Consider the following 20833-nt stretch of genomic DNA (forward strand, 5'->3'; position numbering starts at 1 on the left):
TAGCTGCTCTCAAATCCTCTTAATGTGTTGGTAGAGGACTGTCACTGACAGGCTCTAGATACTTGGCGCAACTTTTTTCATAGAAGTTACTTGTACAATAAATAATAATAATTTGTAAAAGTTTGACGTCATGCAGAACAGCAGAGGGCAGCAGGCTTTATAGTGTCCACTGCTATTGGACCAAAGAGGAAGTCATCATCACCATGGCAAGCACAGGTGGGATGGGGATGTACCCGACCGGCAAAGTGGATTAGTGTTAGTAATCGCATCGCATGCAAGCGCCAAGAAATGCCTGACGAAGTAGCCTACACGGATGGTGCGAGCTATTCTTTTTTGAAATAGGATGTATTCAGGTGAGAAATGTAATGTGATGATAATGTTAGAACTTTGAATAGCACAAGAGTTTATGTAGGTTTACAGTACCTTGTCCGGAGATCAATAGCCTACAGTTTATTACCCTTTCATCAATCGTAAAACGAATGTCTGACATTCTGCCAATTAACCTCTCGTATGTAATTCATTACATAAATAAAATAGGCATAACATATGTAATGCTGTCTGCAGTATGACATGTGTGTCAAATCTAACGTTACTGTAAATCTAACAAGCCTACTTTACTGTAGGCTTAGTGAGCTACCATGACATCAGAAGAGCAGAACCATTCACTGTGCTCTTGTAGCTGTTTAGCCTATGCTAAGGAATAAGTAGGCTTCTTAGGTAGGCTTTTGTGTAATCATCATACTGTTCTGTGAGTGGAGTAGGCTGTTGGAGATAAATATACTGGTAGTCATCCAATTCTTTAATTACAGATATAGCTGCCTGATTAGTATATCCACACACGCTTGTCAGCTTGAAAAGGGATGCCGGCCACCAACATACTGGCCCAGAGGAAGGTGCTGGGATGTGGGGTGTTTCTGGCCTGGCTGGTCCTCTTCCATCTGCTGGTAAACGTATGGCTCCTGTGCGTTTTCACCAGCCTGCTGGTGGTGCTCGGAGGCTGGCTTGGGTCACGGGTCATGCTGGACGGCAACAGCCTCCTCCACCTGGAGCACTTCCTGCCGCTGTACCAGTCCCCTCCGGCCCAGCCTGCCGTGGACAGCGAGCGGCGGCTCGACTGGGAGATCCACAGCGCGGTGAGCAAAGCCGTGCGCGACTTCGTCTCCTCGTGGTACCGCACCCTCGTGGCCGAGGAGGAGGGCGAGTTCGAGTGGGTGGTGCGAGACGCCATGCTGGCGTCGGCGGCCGAGCTGAAGCGGCGGGCGCGTCACGTGGACAGGCGGGCGCTGGCGCAGCGGGCCTTGGAGCTCTGCGGCTGCCACCTCCAGAGCTACAGCCGCGCACGCCAGCAACAGCAGCAGCAGCAGCAGGGCCAGACGCGGCCTGATCCCGGGCCAGAGTCGCAGGCGCGGGGGGGCGGCGAGGTCCCGGACCTGTGGCAGCTGTACAGCCAGGCGTTCCAGCCCCACCCGGCTCTGGCGAGTGCCACGGCCGAGCTCAGCTACTCCAGGTCCGTGGTGGACCTGCTCATGCACGCGCTGGTGCCGTACCCTCTCCTGGAGACCCGGACGGGCCGCTTCATGGTGGTGGAGCTCATCACGTGCAACGTCCTCCTGCCGCTGGTGGCCAGGGTGTCCAATCCCGACTGGCTCAACCTCACCATCGTCGACGTCTTCACCAAGCCCAGCTCGCCGGAGGACGAGGCAGAGACGCAGGAGGCGTTCTACGAGGCCCGAGCCACGCAGCAGGACTCCTGGAGCTGCGGCCTCGACACCACCATGATGTGGTCGACGCCGGAGATGTCCAGCGTCACGCTGACCGACGCCTCCTCGTTCTCCTCGGTCGTCCCGACCAGCACGGAGAGCAGCGCCCACAGTCTGTCCTCGCTGGAGGAGCCCACGCAGTGTGCCGGGACCGGGCGGCTCTTCTCGGGACGGGTCGGTCCGGCCCGACTTCCCGTGGACCTCCTCCGGCCGATCCGAAGCTCCCGCTGGGACCCGGAGGCCGACTCCTCCGACCTGGAGTCGCCGTCCTCGGACGGCAAGAAGGTCTCTTACGAGTCGCTGAACTCCGAGGGGGACAAGACGGACCGCTTCTGCGACTGCGTGTCCCCCACCGACTTCTGCGGACTCGTGTGCCTGGAGGAAGAGCCCTTCGGCTTCCTCGGCGCGGCGAAGCGTTCGGCGCCGAAGGTCATGGTGTCCGCCATGGGTCACCGCTCCTGGCCCGAGAGCCCGGTGGAGGAGACGCCGGCCTCGCTCCACCAGGGCAGCTCGGCGACGGCCCCCGGGAGCCTCTGTCTGCCCCCCTTCAAGTTCGAGCCTCTGGGCAGCCCCGAGGGGCCTCTGGTCATCCAGAACCTGCGCATCTCGGGGACGCTCACGGCCAAGGAGCAAAAGGGCAGCAGCACACACCCATACACACTCTACACTGTGAAGGTAAAGCCATGTCTGTGTGTGCGCCCTTGATGTTTTGTCCAGGGTGCCATTTTTTATCCTCAAAAAAGTCCTACGCTAAATCTCTCTCTCTCTCTCTCTCTCTCTCTCTCTCTCTCTCTCTCTCTCTCTCTCTCTCTCTCTCTCTCTCTTTCTCTCGCTCTCTCTCTTTCTGTGCCACTCACTCTCTGTTTTCTCTGTGTGAACGTATGCAGTATGAGACTGTTGCAGATTCGGACAGCTCGGGAACAGACCAGTCTCTCGCGTATCACACCGTGAACCGCCGCTATAGCGAGTTCCTCAACCTACAGACTCGACTGGAGGAGAAGCCAGAACTCCGCAAAGTGGTCAAAAGTAAGCCACCTGACATTCTACAGTACAGTGTATGTGATGTACATTGCTCTCTAAATTGCTGATACCATTTTGGTGTCAGACTTTCTGATACCAAAATGGGTCAAATTGAGGAAGGAGCACAGAGGTTTTTGAGACTTCATTTTTTCGTCCGGACTCTGACAAAGATGTTATCAACATCAAAACGTTAGTCTTTTTGCTGTGCACCATTGCATTGAAAAATGAAGTCTCAATTGTCTGTGCTGTCTGTGCTGCTCCGGTATCCTTCCTCAGTTTGATCAGCTTGTCCCCTGCCGTGGATGCACCAGTTGTTTGCAGAAGCGCATACAGTAGGATCTACTCCTTTCTTGAACCAAAATGGGTCACTTGGGTCATTCATGCACTCACTTTTTCATCCCTCACTTGTTTGCATCCCTGATGTGTGTAAATATGGGCAGTGGTAGCGCAGCGTAGCGTAGCGTGATGGACCTGGGCCAGCATGCAGTAGCCAGAAAGTTCAATTCCATCCATCGTTGTGCTCTTGAGCAAGGCACTTAACCTCCGGAGACAGTGGCCCTTGTAGTGTAATTGATATGTACTGTATGTTGCTTTTGATAGAGACGTCTGCTAAATGAATAGATGTAAATGTTCATGTAAATACAGTATGTCAAATTGCTCCAACATGTGTAGGAGTGACGATCAACTGTCATTGCAGATGTGAAAGGCCCCAAGAGACTCTTCCTGGATCTTCCCTTCGGGAATGCTGACGTAGATAAAGTGGAAGCTCGGAAAGGCCAGCTGGAGACATATCTCAAAGTAACCCCCCCCCCGCCTTAAAGGGATATTCCGCCATTTTTGGAAATACGCTCATTTTCCACCTCCCCTCGAGCAAAACAATCGATATTTACCTTGTTCCCGTTCATCCAGCCATTCTGTGAGTCTGGCGATACAACTTTTAGCTTCAGCCTAGCATAGATCATTGAATCGGATTAGACCATTAGCTTCTCGCCTGCTAGCTTCATGTTTAAAAGTGACTAAGATTTCTGGTAATTTTCCCACTTAAAACGTGTCTCCTCTCAAGTTAGAAAGTGCAATAAGACCAACTGAAAATGAAACCTGGCGTTTTTCTAGGCTGATTTGACATGGAACTACACTCTCATTTGGCGTAATAATCAAGGCAACTTGCAAACGTAACATAGGCGCAGTGATATCGTACGCAGCATCTGAAAATAGTCCCCATAGACAACAAGCAGTAGTAGTGCCAGTAAGTTGCAAGTTGCCTTGATTATTACGCCAGATGAGAGTGTAGTTCCATGTCAAATCAGCCTAGAAACATGCCAGGTTTCATTTTCAGTTGGTCTTATTGCACTTTCTAACTTGAGAGGAGACACGTTTTAAATGGGAAAATTACCAGAAATCTTAGTCACTTTTAAACATGAAGCTAGCAGGCGAGAAGCTAATGGTCTAATCCGATTCAATGATCTATGCTAGGCTGAAGCTAAAAGTTGTATCGCCAGACTCATAGAATGGCTGGATGAACGGGAACAAGGTAAATATCGATTGTTTTGCTCGAGGGGAGGTGGAAAATGAGCGTATTTCCAAAAATGGCGGAATATCCCTTTAATGTTATGGAATTATGGGCTGTGTCCGAAACGGAATGCATCTGCCTCACTACCTTCAACTGTCTAACGAGTCACTCACTTGCCATAGCAGCCATCAAGGTGGCTGTAGTGGCCGTTTGTGACCAAACTTAACAAAACTAAACTTAGGAAATTAAACTTAAATTAAATACTTAAACGGCAACTTCTGGCACCCTTGGCAGGTAATGTACGCAGGCAAGAAATCAAATGTCCAGGCTTCCAGTAGATTCCATTTTGTGGCTGGTTTATTGTTTCCAGCAGAGCAAACATTTTGCAGCATCTCTCGCGCTGTTCGGCCACTACAGTGGCAACTGTAAACTTTGTTTTGGTCGGCTTAGCAAGATAGCGTCACAGAATGCCGACAGCTGACTTAAATCAATGGGAGTTGATTGAAGCAGTGACCTTCTAAAAGAATGTTTGGTTGAATGGAGCGCAAAGGATACATACTGGACATGCTGCCTTCAAAATTCAGCAAAACGAAGAAGGCAGCATTTTACAGAAAGTATTTGATTTCAGACATGCCTTGATGCCTCATGCCACTGAATGCTATCAGAAAAGGCAGGATAGTTTCCATTTTGGACACAGCCATGGTCATTGGGCCTTGGTCATTTTGAATTGCAAAAGGGTCTTGAATTGCATGAAGGCTTTTATGCATTGATGTTGTTATGTGTGTGTGTGTGTGTGTGTGTGTGTGTGTGTGTGTGTGTGTGTGCTTGGCAGCATCTCTGCACCATCCCTGAGACCGCCAACAGTGACGAGGTGCAGGAATTCCTGGGTCTCAACACAGACGCCAGAATGACATTTGAGAAGAAGCCAAGCATTTCACGGATCGACAAGGTCAGCGACGGAGTTGTTTTTGACGAAAAATATCGGTGCCAAGATGACAGTTTGGGTCAATGTTGACGTTTCCTCTGTTTGACTGTTTGGTGGCAGTTGGTAGTGAATGCCATCGTGGACACCCTGAAGACAGCATTCCCTCGCTCGGAGCCCCAAAGCCCCACCGAGGAGGCAGATGGAGACTCCGATGGGCGGAACCAACCAGATGGCAAGAAGATGATCAGGTGTGGGGCGGTGGTAGCTTAGAGGTTAAGGATCTGGGCATGTATGTAGTTGCCTGAGAAGTTGTGGGTTCAATTTTCCGGCTTGTGACGTTGTGCCCTTGAGCAAGGCACTTAACCCCAAGTTTCCCCGGGGACAATAGCCCTTGTGATATAATTGACATAAATGCTTTGGAAAGAAGCATCTTCTAATGTAAGGGACATTCCAGAATGCCAGCTGAAACACTTACTGAATGACTGATAAACTGAATCATACACAATCATATATAAATGGCATTGTTCATGTTTCTGCTCAGTGGCTGATATTTATTGACATTATATACACACACATACACACACATAACCTCACACTTCAATGTCTTTTTTCAGATCTCGGCTGAGATTTTCAAGCAAGATTGCGCCAAGCCTCAATATCCCTGACATGCATCCTAAAGTAATTTACACTTTCAGCGAGGGGAGCACTGTAAGTAATCTAAGACTGACAACCATCTTTAAATGTTAGTCTCTGTCGCACTTATGTTCTTTGCAATAGTTGCTATGTATTAATGATTTATTTTAATGTATGCTACTTTTCACAGTAATAAACCTTTAATAAACCATTGTTTGTGGCAACATTGTACTTAAAACTCTTCACATTTTATTTTGAGCCCATTATCCTCTAGTTGAGGCTGGCTTTTCTATTTAATACCTTGAAATGACTATAACACCAGTGTGATGTGTGAGTCAGATGGCTGTGCATCGAGGATGGAGATATGCATTCTTCTGTTTGGTTTTAGATGCAACAGGATGCACTCTGGACACAGTTGATGCCATTGAGCCTTGCTGCTCGTATGATACTGAAGCGTAATGTATTGTAGTGTAATAATGTCTCCTGTTCTTCCTGCTAGGTGCTGCAGGGTCTTTCCATTACAGGCCTGGAGGGCCTCATCAGGGAGCACGAGCGGGTGCTGTGTGGCCCGCAGAAGATGACCGCTGAGGAGGGCCGAGCCGTCGGAGTGGACCAGAGAGGCGGCCGGGAACGCTCCAGAACTCTGGAGAGGAGATCGACAGGTAGCCTCTTGAAAACCTTTGCCCAAATGTTTTTTTCTTTTTGGTCAGAAGGGTTGGCTGATATTTGCAAAACAAACCAGAATGGAATCAATGGGATTAAAGTAAGACCTCAGGTATTAACTGATGGTACGGCACCCAAATAAGATTGATCCTCAAACAAAGAGGACAATTGAAGTACACTGTTAGTCCCGTTTGATCTCAAGTGTCACCTCAGTCTTGGGCAAACACAGGCTCATTTTCAGCTTCCTTTGCATAGAGACATCAAACAGCCACTAGGAGGCAGTATCACTCCACCACACAGTCAGAGGGATATTGTGTGTGTGTGTGTGTGTAGATGTGAGTATGTGTATGTGTGTGCGTGCGTGCGTGCGTGCGTGCGTGCGTGCGTGCGTGCGTGCGTGCGTGCGTGTGTGTGTGTGTGTGTGTGTGTGTGCGCGTGTGCATGCGTGCGTGCGTGTGTGTGTGTCTGTAAATGAGTGTGATTGCTTGTACGTGCACTCTTACGTGTTTTTGCATTGGCAGACACTGCTCTGGCTGACGTGGCCTTGAACATCCTCTGTCTGCTGATGAAAGACCAGTGGAGCTGGTTGTGCACGGAGAATATCCAGAAGACCATCAGACTGCTGTTTGGCACCTTCATTGAAAGGTAACAGTGTGTCTGCCGTCAACACTGAGGGGCTCAGCATAGAGGATCATTTCTAAAGACAAGTTTAGCCATCACTGAAATCACGGAAATTGAAATTATGTGTACAAATCACTTATGTTACTCCCATTGAATCATTCCCTTTACTTTTCTACCACAACTATAACCAACAATGACATACTAGTGTGAGTGTTAAATACTGAATGAGTATGGATGCACAGTGTGTTGTTTCCACTGCTGTATCAAAGAGTCACACTATTTATATTAATGATGCATGGCTATGTTTTTGCACTACCAGGAGAATGAATCCGACTTTGATAAGTTCCAGAGCTTTTGATAAGACAGACACTGTATCTCTTTGTTGGACAGCACCAATTCCTGGCCAAGAATAGTCAGTGTCCTCAACTGACTTACCGACTTCCCATTGTTGCAACACGCAGGCACAAGTGTTTTCAAGAGACATCACACCATGTAGGGAGTATCATGTTGTGGACTGGTTACACTTTGGATTCCGAAATTACATAATCGCGAAATTACACTTTAACGCTAAACACAACCCTAAACAACCTGCTGCTGCAGCACAGTCCCGGCCCTCATGTCTATCTCTGAGCAAGGGAAAAATTCAGAGAGGGCCTGTAAAAACTTTAAGATCATGCTAATATTTTTCATGCTCTGTCAATTTGGGTATTTGGGTATTTGTAAGCATGTGAGGGGAACACTGTGGGGGGGGGAAAGCGCATCCAGAACCATTTATGGACTTGGAGACTCGGATCAAGGGCTTCAGTTTATACACACAGTGTTGCCCACAGAGAGCACTTGTGGTCCGGCTAAACAAAACTTGTTTAGTCTTGTTTTATTAGTGTGTTGGCCAGTCCACGGCTAATAGCCGGGGTCAAATAGCACATGATAGACACGTCTTCAGTGTGTAATGAATTGGCTTGTCAGCTGCCTAGACAGTACGCTTCCAGGAATGGCTGAGTGAAATCTTGACTGGGGCCATTTGCGACCATAGAATAATGAACGATAGCTGTCGACGTTTGTTCCAAAAACAACAGCGCTCAACAAGCAGATGTGATTAAACGGGCTTGTTGCATAATATTCCCCCATTTATTTATTTAAATAATGGGTCTTTGGATGAATCTGTGCTCATTTAAAAGGCTAATTTTATTTATATAGTGGGCAGAGGGCTGTTATGAGATGTATGCTGCTGAGACTGGATGCTGATAGTCGAGCTTGGTGAAATGTCAGCGAATCAGGCCAAGTGAGGGTGAACAGACTTTCCTGTATAAAATTTCTGCTGTGGAGCGAACAGTCATGGCCAAGGAGGCAAGAGAGACGAAACGATTATTGGGTTCATCACAAACAAGCCGTTTCTGAGATTAAACGTAATTGATTTTCTCCAGAGCCACAGTTTACAGAGAGAAATGGATTCCTAGTTTTTTCACTACCCGAGGGAAAATTATTAACCGTTGAAAGTGCACGCTAAACGAAACATCTGGCAGGTGTTTTCTGAACGCTTGACGTCAGGCGGGTGATTAAAAAGCGGCGAATGCTCTGACGACTCCTCGCAAGATAAATACGTCGGATTCTTCCGAGGGACCTGAAGCAGGGTGGGAGACCGCCGCGGGTGGTCATGCTGACCCAACATGGACGCAGGGAATAGCTGATCTAGGGAAGCAGGAGTTGCATCCATCCTATCTCGGCCAGATAGTAATGAGCTTGTCAGTGTCGGTCCAGCCAAATGTTCCCACTCTCAGCTTTCAATTGGTAATGTTTATTTGCACGCACAGAAAGCATTCCTTCAGGCCCAGCCTAAGTCTCCCTGCTATGGAATGCTGAACTTTGGCAGTAGATAATTTTTTCTCCCAGTGTATTCAATTATCTTGTGGCGTGCTATTGCTTATTAAGTATGAACGTCATAAAAGAGGTGATATTATTAAAAACGTTGCCCTTACAAAACATGCATAAAAAGCAAAGCTTAGTTAAGCAGCTAGATGGCGGGGTTTAATAGCAGAAATGCATGCAAGCATCGTAAAGCTTCATAGAAAATTCTTTTCTTTTCTTTTCTTTTTTTGTTTGTTTAATGTTTAGATTAAGCAGACCTTGTGTCAGCAGGGTTTTCACTTCTAAAAAAAACTTTAATTGTAAACAGGAGCAGTGAGTTCTTTTCTTGGTGTGAAATGATCCACCCGCAACCCACCAGACAAGTGAAGTGTGTTTGTGTGTGTGTGTGTGTACTCTGTGTGTCTGTGTGTGTGTCTGTGTGTGTGTATGTGTAGTACTACTCATGCGGCACCGCTGTGTGAGTGATGACACGTTGTTGTGGTGATACCCAATCCCCTGCTGCCCGCGCCTGATTCTGTGCTGATGTCATTATTGGGCGAGGATATGTGTCAGTGGGGACTGGTCTATAAGAGGAGCTCAAAGTGTCAGGCCTGGCACCGTTGCCCCCCCCCCCCCCCCCCCCAGGGCTATATGCTGCCCCATGACATCGGCCGCTAGCGCTCGAATGTGGGAATAATTATAGAGATTGTTTTGCCCCGCTTAATGTGCCTAGTGTGACCGGGGGTGTTGATGGGTTTGGGGGAGCGAAGACGGTAACTGATAGCGCGTATAGTTAGCTCATCCCGGACTAAAACGGGACCCCCACCCGCGGCGGCTCTGCCCGTAAAGTTGTGTCTGGGGCACGGAATGTTCCGGGGGGCCGAGTGCGAAGAGCCCCCTGGCTCTCTGGGCTGGACCGGCGAGCGGGCTGCAGAGCCGCGCGACCGCACGAGGAATGCGGGGGGTCAGTGTCCTAAAACCTCTGCCGTGTTCTGTGCAGGGAGCTCAGGTCGGCCATGAAGATCCACTGCACCGTCACCACGGACAGGTGCGCGATAACACCTGACGTTTGACGTTCTCCACAGATAGAGGTCGCTTCCATTTTGTATCTCGACGCGCATTTTTGCAGTCGCATGCCTTATGCAGCGCAGCAAAATTCCGAAAGCGTAAGGTTTGTCATTGTGGATTTCGGAAAACTCCTGAAAAAGTGTCCATGATCGCAAAAACATGGGATGGGGAGGCCAGAGGTCGGACGCACAGCCGGCCAACCAGAGAGCGTTCCATGCGCCCAGCGTCCTATGTGCTGGTGCATTACTTATGGGCGCGTATGTCGAGGTGAGCGCCCGTCAGATGAAAACCACAACTCTTGTCTTAATTTTCTCTTGCGCACTTCCACCCTCAAAAACAGGTCAATCATCCTGACCATAACTCATTCTTTCAGTCGTGGGGGGGGGGGGGAGGGAGCGTAGACACACGTTTCTGAAACTTTGGACAACTTCCAAAGTAAGGAAGTCGAGAAGTCGAGTGAAGACAGCGAGAAGGTTGTGCGGTTCCTCGGCCTGGGTTTTATTTTTTTTTATTTCCGTTATTTTTTTAATGGATTAACGGAGAGTCAGACACCGAGACCTCTGGTTCTGGCCCCATCTGGCAAAGGCCCTCTTTATCAGTGACGAGCATTCCTCTCCAGGCATGTCGAAGAACTTAGGAAATTTCTAATGAGTTGGAGCAGGACGAAAGTATTCGACCTCCTCGACCCCGTCTGCATCTGTCCCATTGCACAAGCCAGCGCTCTGCCGGCCAGACGCTTCGGACTGATACAGCGACGTGGTAAAAGGTGCAGGCACATTGGAAAAATGATAAATGAGGGTCTCTCTCTCTCTCTTTCTCTCTCCCTCCCTCTCTCTCTCTCTCTTTCTCTCTCTTTCTCTCACTCTATCTCTCTATCTCTCTGCAATTGCCATTTTAAGAGTTTGAGGGCTTGAGTTTGACATAAAAGGTGTGAGGAGCTCGGAGGAGCGCTGTTGCTGAGAGGGGAGAGGGCGCTCGGCGAGTACAGGCATTTCTTACGAGGTCTGAACCTCACTGTCACTCCGTGGGTGGGTTGGTTATGTTTCCAAGTCTGTGTGCATATGTGTGTGTGTGATGTGGTGTGTGTGTGTGTGTGTGTGTATGTGTGTGTGTGTGTGTCTCTCTCTCTCTCTCTCTCTCTCTCTCTCTTTCTCTCTCTCTCTCTGTGTGTGTGTGTGTGTGTGTGTGTGTGTGTATGTGTTTGGAGGGGGAGTCTGCTCTGTTTGTCCCATTGAGTTATGAGTCCCTAAATAGGGGTTCTGCTTTGGATTTGAGAGCAGTTCTGTATAATCTGATTTTGAAACCCCTTGGCTTTTCTTCACCATGAGCGTTGGCACTTGCCTGTTATTGCCCATAATTCCCTACTTTGAGAGACTTCTTTACCAGTTTTCCTATGGTTGGACAAATATCTCACTGCAGGAGCGCAGTCTGGGAGCCCTGATCTGCTTTTCACAGTTTAACGCATATCTTGGCATGACTGAGATGGAACGCCTTTAAACAGACTTATTACACAATGGTCTCGATCCATTTGACTCGCGTCTCCCTCTCTCAACATGAGGTGTTCCCTGTTCATAGAACAAACTGTTCTGGAGCTGAATGAAGTCTCAGCAACTTAAAACAGGGCATTGTTTGATTAACACGTGACACTTCAAATGAAAGGAAACTCTTGTCGAAGCACAAACTCACAGACACAGAGACACACACACACACACACACACACACACACACACACACACACACACACACACACACACACACACACACACACATAAAAACACACACACACAAACACAAACACAGGCACACATGCACACACTCTTGCCATAAAAGCTAATTACACAAATGTGATGTCCAAATAAGACCTGGACACCACCAGACACTATCGTAATGTGCCTAATTAAGACCATGACTGCACAACCCAAATGTGGGCATGGTATGCAAGTAAAGATCCCATCCTAACATGTAAACAGACAGAGACACAAAAGCATTGCAGTTTAGCACTGAACACAGTATATCACCCGCAGACACAAAGGAAGAGGTTTTAATTGCACCTGAATGGCTTGTGCAGCTGTGCATTGTGCACATCTGTCCCTGTATGTGTCTGCGTGTGTTGGCATGCACAGCGGTAGTGCATGCGGATGTGTGACCACTTGTTTCCAACCGGACTGGACCGGGTCACAGTCACAGATCGGTCGTGCCAGGACAGGCTGTCCTAGCTGTGGACATTTAGAGCCCGGGAGCAAATATATGTAATGGGCAATGGGTCACAGCCTGCAGCTGATGTTGCACATTTGAATAAGGTCAAAATATGAATCATGCATGCAACTAAGCGTATTTAATAATAATCCAACATTGTAGTGCGGTTAATAACCAGTGTTCACCTTTGTTTTTCAGTTCAGAGTTTTTGCTACATGTGTTATCTGGTATAGAAGAAGATGTGCAACTGAAATGCATCTGTGGTTGGACATCCAGGCCTGAAAAGTCATGAAGCTTTTTGACATTGTCTTTGCTTTTGATAAAAGGGTGGAGGGTGAGATCACCCGTCTGTTGATAATCAGTTTGGCGCGCGAGCGTTCACGCCGCAGGCTACATGCCTGAGCCGCGCGTACCACCAGACGCCACTCTGCGCTGGCGTGAAACTGGAGAATGAGCGGGAAGCAAGCATCCCCAGCAGGTGTGCCAGGTGCCAACAGCAGGGGGCAGACTAGAGCATGACTGATGAGAGAGGTCGTCTCCTCTGTCTCTGCACTCACTCCGTGCAAACACTGCCGAGAAAATCACTTCCCTCAGATCTGTGTGTTGGGACCAAATGCAAATTGATTGGTGGTTGTTAAAAAGAGCATTTCATTTTTCCATCATTTTTTAATATTTTTCCACCATCATGGCTTGGTTATATTGCCATGCAGCCAGTGAAGTTAATTTACAGGGCTTACAAACATATTTCCACAAATATTGGAATGTGGTTTATTAAACCACTTAGTGTGTCACTTCATATTTTGCCTGATATGATGTGAGATTTGTTCTCTATTTTTGTGGAAAAAGATAGATCACCAGCATGGTGTTATTTTTTTCAGAAACAAACTGGGAGAACGGGTGGGGGGGAGGGTACCACAATAACAAGAATATGACGATATATGATGCAAACGGCAAATGTATAGCTGCAATCTTCCTATATTCTGGCAGGCAGACAACGCTGTCTGTCAGTAACGGGGCACACAATAGGTCTCACCACAGGCCCGGTCTGTCGCCAGTACCATCTCTGTGCGTCCTCTATCCACTTATGCCCGTGACCGAGTGGCGAGTTGGTGCCAAGGCCTATTCAGGAGTTACTAGCAAGCCCCACCACCACGAGCAGCCTTCTGGGAAAAGGGCCTCTGATCCATGGCGATGAGCTGGCGCTGTGTGTGGGAGGCCCGGCTTAATCAAAGCCTCACCCGGAGCCCAGGGCCAGGCAGCGCTGGTGTTTTGATCCCGTTTTAACCTTGAGCGCGGCGGGATGCGCGGCCGATGACGATCGGGGCCCCTTCTCGGGCGGACAGCCCCTGCACGGAACCGTCCGCAGCGCTGCTATCTTTTTAGTTTTTTTCTCCTCGCCGTGCCAGTCGGAGCGCTCGCGTGATTAGATCAAGGCGCGGGTCACTCGGTAACACAACACATAACAGCGCATGAGAGCGGAGCGCGGGGCAGAGCAAAGCCAAGCACAACACTGCGAGGGGAGCCTATTCACTTTGAAATAAATATCATTCAGGGAAACGTGGGTATTGTGTTCAAGAATATGGGTTAGCTTAGGGCGTAGCTTAGCGAAGCTAAATGCTCGTACACCCATACACCGTCTAAAGGAGACTGGGAACTCACAAAGGAAGTATTTGAAAAACGCTTTTTTTTCTCCACTTATGTGTTAAGAATTACAGAATAGTCAATAAATGTTTTTATTTTTTTGACACCAAAAACCATGTAGCACCTGAAAAGAAATAGTTATATCCACACGGGACGTGTTATTTGTGAGCACGTAACAAAGACACTGTAAAAGTCTCACAATGGCTAAACAGATTTATTGCTTATGTATGTCTGGTTCAAACGATTCCTTCAAAAAAGCATCCCAGCAGATAGATAAACTTTTGGCAATTGCTAAATGTGTGGTAAGGTCATATTTTATTATTTCTCTATTTATACTTGTACTAGAACATGCTTATGTAACTTGATTCCTAGACAGTTTTTTTTTTCAGGTCTGGTGCCAAGCCATATTTTCTTTTATGTGATTGGCAAAAGCATGGTTTTTCATGGACTTAACTCAACAGCGTGTTTCTACTTAGTCGCCCGAGAGGCACTTCACGTTTTTCCTATGCCTCAGTGCTCGAAGCGCGACTGGGCCTAGGCGATCGGAGCCAGCATCAGGTCATTTGGAGTCAAGGCTGTGCCGAACGACCGGCCGACGCTGTCCGCCAACAGATGGGGGGAAAAGTCCCAGTCATCCGCCATGGCTACAACATTACACTTCTGCAGACAGAGAGGAGGAGAGAGGAGAGGAGAGGAGTGGAGTAGAGTGGAGAGGAGAGGAGAGAAGAGAGGAGAAGAGGAGAGAAGAGAGGAGAGGAGAGGAGAGGAGAGAGGGGCCCAGGCCGTTAGCACGTGCTAAAAAAAAGAGCTGCCCATCGATGACCCATCAGCATTGATCTTAGTGAAGATTCCTGTGGGGACTAGCTAACAGTAAATTGAGCCGCACGCTTTGTCCCATTGCCTGGAAACCGCTCCACATTTTGACCTCTCCTTTTAAAGTTTGAAATTGGTGTGTTCACAAAAGCTGCGAGGTGTTTATTTTCCAGGAACACCCGATCTGCACAGGGTCTTTTGTGGCACGCTCTCGATGCTGACCTCTGGCCAGCTCAAGTTGCACCAATGTCAGGAATGGGACACACACACACACACTCTCTCTCTCTCTCACACACACACACACACTCACACACACACACAGGAATAACGCTGGATTTAGTCTAGTCTGAAACCATTTAGACTCATTGAGGATAGAAGTAGCTGAAGCATGGCATCAGCTTCTAAACTAACCGAATGATATCACTGCTCAGACAGAGGAGGAGGTGGAGGAGGAGGAGGTGGAGAGGGAGAGGGAGGCGCGCTGCATGAAGGAGTCGAGGGCGCAGGTGCAGGTGCGGATCTGGAGCGCTTTCCGCGAAGGCCTTGGGAATTCTGGGAAAGGCAGGGGGATGTCTGTTGTCTGTAGACCTGATGAGGGGTGTCCTGTTTTCCTTCCTTTTGTGCCGGAGGCCTGCACAGGAGTCACTCTTGTTTAGTCTGCGGACAGACACGTGTGTGTGTGTGCGTGCGTGCGAGCAGGCATGCGCATATGTGTGTGAGTGTGTGTGTGTGTGTGTGTGTCTGTGTGTGTTGGAGTGTGTGTGCGTGCGTGTGTATTTGTGCGTGCGTGACCCTGATGGCTCACAAAAATAAATGCCCTCCATCCAGCCTGCTATTTCTGCTGCACAAATGACCTCCCTCCCTCTCTCTCTCCATCTATTCTCCCTCTCCCTCTCTCTCTCCATATATTCTCGCTCCCTCTCTCTCTCTCTCCATCTATTCTGGTGAATGTGATATCAGTCCGCCCTGGCCACCTCCAGAACTGTGCAAAACACGCCGTAGTGGAAAATAAACATGCGTGGAGCGCTGCCACAAGCTTTTACCGGAGCGCCATCTCAGCTCTCGGCGAGGGTTTCGGGGAAAACGTTCTCCGCCGTCTCTCGTCGGCCGGTGGCTTAATACGTTTCGTTACTTCACAGCCAGTCGGTCTCCGCGAGAGCTGCGTGCGACTCGATTGGGTTGAGAGACATGTTGAGACTATAAGGTTGTGGGGGCGGTGGAGACAGCAAGACCGCAGCGGCACGACGCAAGCCAGGGGGGGGGTTCAAAGAGCCGCCACAGAGCGGCGAGTCTCCGTCCAGGCGCCCCCGTGCCAAAACGCCTTGTTAGATGTGTCAAACAGAATTGTAGCGCGTGCTGAAGTGTTGATCCACACTGACTGCAGTTTTACTTTTTTTTAAAAAAATAGTTTTGAGATTTGCATCAGTCCCCAGTGCCACTGGTCTGTGGGCCATTTTTTGCCGTTGACTATGTCAGTGCGTCTGGATCCCACTGCGGATACTAGAACATTCGCTATGTGCGTGAGATGCACGTGGGGGGGGGACTGGTGAAAGCAGCTACGTGAATGAAACACTCACACAGCCTCACATGGCGCCAGCGTTGATCCTTGTTGATGGGCTCCGGTGCGGGGGTTTTGGGGGGGGGGGGGGGGGGGGCAGAGACCCCCCCAGTCCAACAGTAACTTAGTCCACTGGCTCTCATAGGCCTGAAGTGAGTGTGGATGCCTGAGGTTAGCGAAGCTAGGGACGCTCCCACAGCGTAGCCTGAGAGAGCTTCGGCCCACCGCAGCCGTGGCAGTTAAGTGCACACAGTGGACCAGGAGGTGAACGGCCCTCCGTCTGACCCAATCTCTCCGACGCGGCGCAGCAGCGCCTGCCCAGACCATGTCTGGCCGCTCGTGTCTGATCGTAACCGTCTGGCCGAGCTGTGTGTCCGTTGGAAGCCTCTGTCGCGTCGTACGAATAAAAGTGAACAAAGTGAGGGGGAAAAAAAAACAAAACAAAAAAAGAAAACAACAGCCTCCCAATGGATATATAAACAGAGTGATGTCCACACTTTCCATTTCTTCTCTCTGTTCTGTCTGTTTTTTCTCCTCCTTTTTTCCCCTCTTCTGTGCCCCTGAAAAGGCAGCTGCAGCTTTGTGCAAGTCTCGGCCCAAAAACCAGGAAGTCAAAACAGTTTAAAAGGCTAATTAGATTAGACGCGCAGAAATGCACGGCGTAGTCGGGTGAGAGTGGGCAAAAAAAATTGTGATTGAAGGAGACGGACCCATGTTGTAATTTTCTAGTGATTTTCAAGGAATTCTCAGCGTTGCATAACAACATCTGTAATACGTTATTTTAATGTTCATTGGTCTTGTCTTGCCTCTATCAGATTTGATGGATTGTGAATGTTAAATCTTGCATAAGCCTATTGTAAAAAGCAGCGAGAGTTCAGAGATGCACTGTATGCGCAGCGTACGTGAACCTAGTTTTGTGTGCCGCTAAATCGGATTTACGAGTCCGTGGTGGTCTCCGCTGCTTTGTTCTATTGTTCCCTCCATGAAAGTGTCCATCTACACTCTCCCGCCAGCGCCCCGTGTACGCACTCTCTGAAGATGTCCAGGCGAAATTTCCGCGCTCGACATCATGCGATGCGGGGTGAGGCCCAGGCACTCTACGTGAACGCAGACCTGTGTTATGTATCATCCTGTCGGTGTCGGCCGGGTCTGGGTGACCCCTCTCTGTGTGTGTTTGTGTGTGCAAGTCTGGATGTGTGTCTGCGTGTGTGTGCGTGTTTACGTGCCGAGGTATGTGCGTCAACACTTAAAAACGAATCATTCCCCAAAACCCATAGGGCCGAAGACCGCCCAACCCCCCTGCTGTTTGTCTGTCTGAGTGGGTGAACTCGAGGTCGACTCCGCGCGTCTAAGACGTCACTCCGATGTGCACATGCTCGTTTCGCCCCCTCCCCACCCCCCCCACCCCTCCCTTACACCCGGCGCTGTGAAACCTGCCGGTCAAAACAAACGGACTCATGCTGCGCCTGTTCGCTCTCACAGCCTGTCAGGGAGAAATGATGGGAGAAGTTAATAGGGATTACCAGTTAATTAACAGCATGTGTTTTTCTGCCCCCTCTCCCCAACACCAACCCCCTCCCACTCATCCCCCCCCCCCCCCCCACTCCCAGGTGGCTGGACGTGGGCATCAGACACCTGACCAGCGCCCCGTGTTGGGTGATCTACCTGCGGGTGCTGCAGGAGGCGGTGTGGCCCGGCGGGGAGCTGCCGGCCGAGCAGCAGCCGGAGCGGAGCCCCGAGCAGCGCGAGGAGACGCGGCAGCAGTGCCTGGACTGCCTCGCCCAGATGCTGCCAGGTCAGCCGTGCCACGCTAGCGCCGCGCTAGCGCTAGCCCACCCAGACACCACCGGCAACCCTCACCTCCGTCGCCCCCTGCGCCTCCTGACCCGACCACAACACGGCGAGCCATGTCTGGTGTCTGGAGGTTTTTTTTTTTTTTTTTTACGGTTGCGATCTCACATCGTTTTGTCCTCATTCCAAAGCACCAGCCTGTGTAAAGACAGTTTAATACGTTTTGGGGAGTGTACAAAATATGCACACGCTTTCATGCTGTGCTTGTTAAACTGTATCTCTTTAATGACTTGCGCGAGGAGGGCCAGATTTGCCAGTCAGTCTGTGTCACTTCGTAGCATTTACGCGCTTGTATTGAGTAATGCTGTCAGTCAGTACAACAACATGCCATTAAGGCAACACAAAGATATATCAGTGGGCCATATGTGGAAATAATCTTAAACGACTGATTGGTGCTATTAAGCCTGTTGATAGCTCAGAGGAATGTCGCTCTACAGTTGGCTGATTTTGGTGAATGTTTTTAAGATGTAGCATTTCTGTGGCTATTTTTTCCCCCTCAAGACTTTCAGTGTTAACATTTCCAGAGTTGCAAAAGACATTTTAAATGTAATACATTTTGTATTTGAAAACAAACAGACAGTCATTAGACACATATGGAGGTGATTTTTAGAGGATTGTTTTCCAAATATGGTTTAGAAACAGTGGTTTTGCTTAGTTTATTTATTGGGCTGTTTGTGGGGCTGTAAGATTAATTGTGTTAGAATCGAAATTGCTATTTGAATGAATGCAATAAGCAAATCGCAAAGGCTTCAGTTAAATATGAAGCTAGTGACTCTACCCCGATGTTCAATAATGTCATATATTTTTTTTAATTCATGTCGTCTTTGTGTGACAGTCATGCTCACAAATCAAATCAAATCGGGATATCAGTTCGATAAAGTGTTGTGTTTGTTTCCACCCAAAGCCATAGCATTTTGGAATGCGTTGGCAAAGTGAAAAGGTTATTAAAAGCCCAACAATTCCACCATCTAATGCACATTGCATCAGTGTGTTGTATTCCCATCAGTGTCTTTTGTATGACCCTATGTGTGCGTGTGTGTGTAGATTTCATCTCGGAGATGCTGGGATCTGAGAAGTTCAGGCTGAGCTGGGAACATATGCTGGGATCCCTGCAGGACTCCAACATCAACAGGTAATCCACTCAGTCATACGCAGATGCACATTTTCTAGCCAGTGCCACAGTTCACTACGGTGAACTCGGCCATTGCATAACAGGGACCACACTCTCAGTGCAAAATGAAACTCGCATCGAGTTTCTATTTGCACTTAATGCTTACGTAAAACGCCATGATGAATGTGCTTTTGTCACGTCAGGGAGGTATGTAGGATGTCTGGTATAGTGGAAAGATCAGCCTCTTTTTGAGCCTTCATGGGATTTGGAATATATGCTCACTACACACTGTGTGTGTGTGGTGTGTGTGTATGTACTGTACTGTATGTGTGTGTGTGTGTTTGTGTGTGTGTGTGTGTGTATGTGTGTGTGTGTGTGTGTGTGTGTGTATAGATGTGAGTATGTGTGTGTGTGTGTGTGTGTGTGTGTGTGTGTGTGTAGCTGACGGCCCAGGTGGGTGTCAGTCTATTCACCCTTTGACATCTCATGTGTTCAGGCACCTGGTGTACTGCATCTTTGATCTGCTGCTGGAGTTTCTGATCCCTGAGTCCTCGGAGGAGGCATTTCAGAAATCCCTGCTGCAAAGTCTTTCCCGGGATGTGGAGAGAACGGCAACATCTCCGTGAACCCTCTGCCTTTCACACTTCTGTTGATGTGAGCTGTCCTTGGAGCCACTGCTCTGTATAGCATTCTTGTTCAAATTCAAGAACTTTTAAATGGTTTTATGGTTGGCCTGTAGTGTAGATGTGAAATGTCAGTGTTGGCAATTTATTCCTTACTCAAATAATGTTCTTAATTGCAAGTGGCAAATCAGGTTTTTCAGATGGAATCAGATGGAAATGTTTTCAGTGAAAATGGGTCTATGACTGTGTGACTACTCCTGTTGATACAGTCACAATGCATTAGGTTATTATCAATAGGTTTGACCCAGACCAAGATGTGATGATGGCATATTGAATCAATTGCTTATCAATGGGTTTAAGGAATCACTTCCTAATTATGTGTTTGTTTTTGTATCAGTATCTGTTAAACTGTATAGTATTTACTGTAACATAGAGCAAATTTTTATAGACCACTTTAACATATTTATATACCATATATACCATACCATTTATATATTTTAGCATTGCATTACATGTGGTGAACCCATACTGTATATGTCACATGCAAGCTTATCAATGATTAATTTGTTTTGTTAAACACTTGTTTTATAATTACATCAAAAACTGAAAACAGATACAAGCTTAGTTTCATATTCATTTGAACTTTCAGATGTGATGCCCATATAAATGTAAATTATTCATGCATGCGCCGCACTTAAAGAATTTCATTAGTTCCATGTACATCACCATTATATTGTAGAGACCATTGCTTGAGCAAGTTGCTTGCTTACAGTATATTCTTACCGTGCTGATTGCATGTCTTGCCATTTGCCACAGGTCTCATAGAGAATTGCCCTACTCAACACATCTTTCTAGGTCACTGTGTCCCTTTTTTGCATCGGAGAGCTGAAGACTGATCCACGGAGACCTACACACCCACAGTCAGGCAGGTGCGCACTGACACAAGTACATGAACAATGTTTCCAAGTTTCACCTCAGCCTAGTAGACACGGTGA

General features: G+C 48.3%; 1 protein-coding gene across 1 annotated transcript; it reads left to right on the forward strand.

Annotated features, from left to right (window-relative positions):
* The first annotated feature begins 860 nt into the window (after positions 1 to 860).
* snx19a (sorting nexin 19a) lies at positions 861 to 19841 on the forward strand. Its single transcript, XM_062535835.1, has 11 exons — positions 861 to 2435; positions 2648 to 2786; positions 3478 to 3578; positions 5123 to 5239; positions 5336 to 5463; positions 5830 to 5923; positions 6348 to 6510; positions 7033 to 7156; positions 17864 to 18048; positions 19149 to 19236; positions 19712 to 19841. Exons 1-11 carry the CDS (start codon positions 861 to 863, stop codon positions 19839 to 19841), a joined length of 2844 nt encoding a protein of 947 aa, XP_062391819.1.
* The last annotated feature ends 992 nt before the right edge of the window (positions 19842 to 20833 follow it).

This window comes from Sardina pilchardus, chromosome 5 (assembly GCF_963854185.1).
Source record: "Sardina pilchardus chromosome 5, fSarPil1.1, whole genome shotgun sequence".
In the NCBI taxonomy this organism is placed as follows: domain Eukaryota; kingdom Metazoa; phylum Chordata; class Actinopteri; order Clupeiformes; family Clupeidae; genus Sardina; species Sardina pilchardus.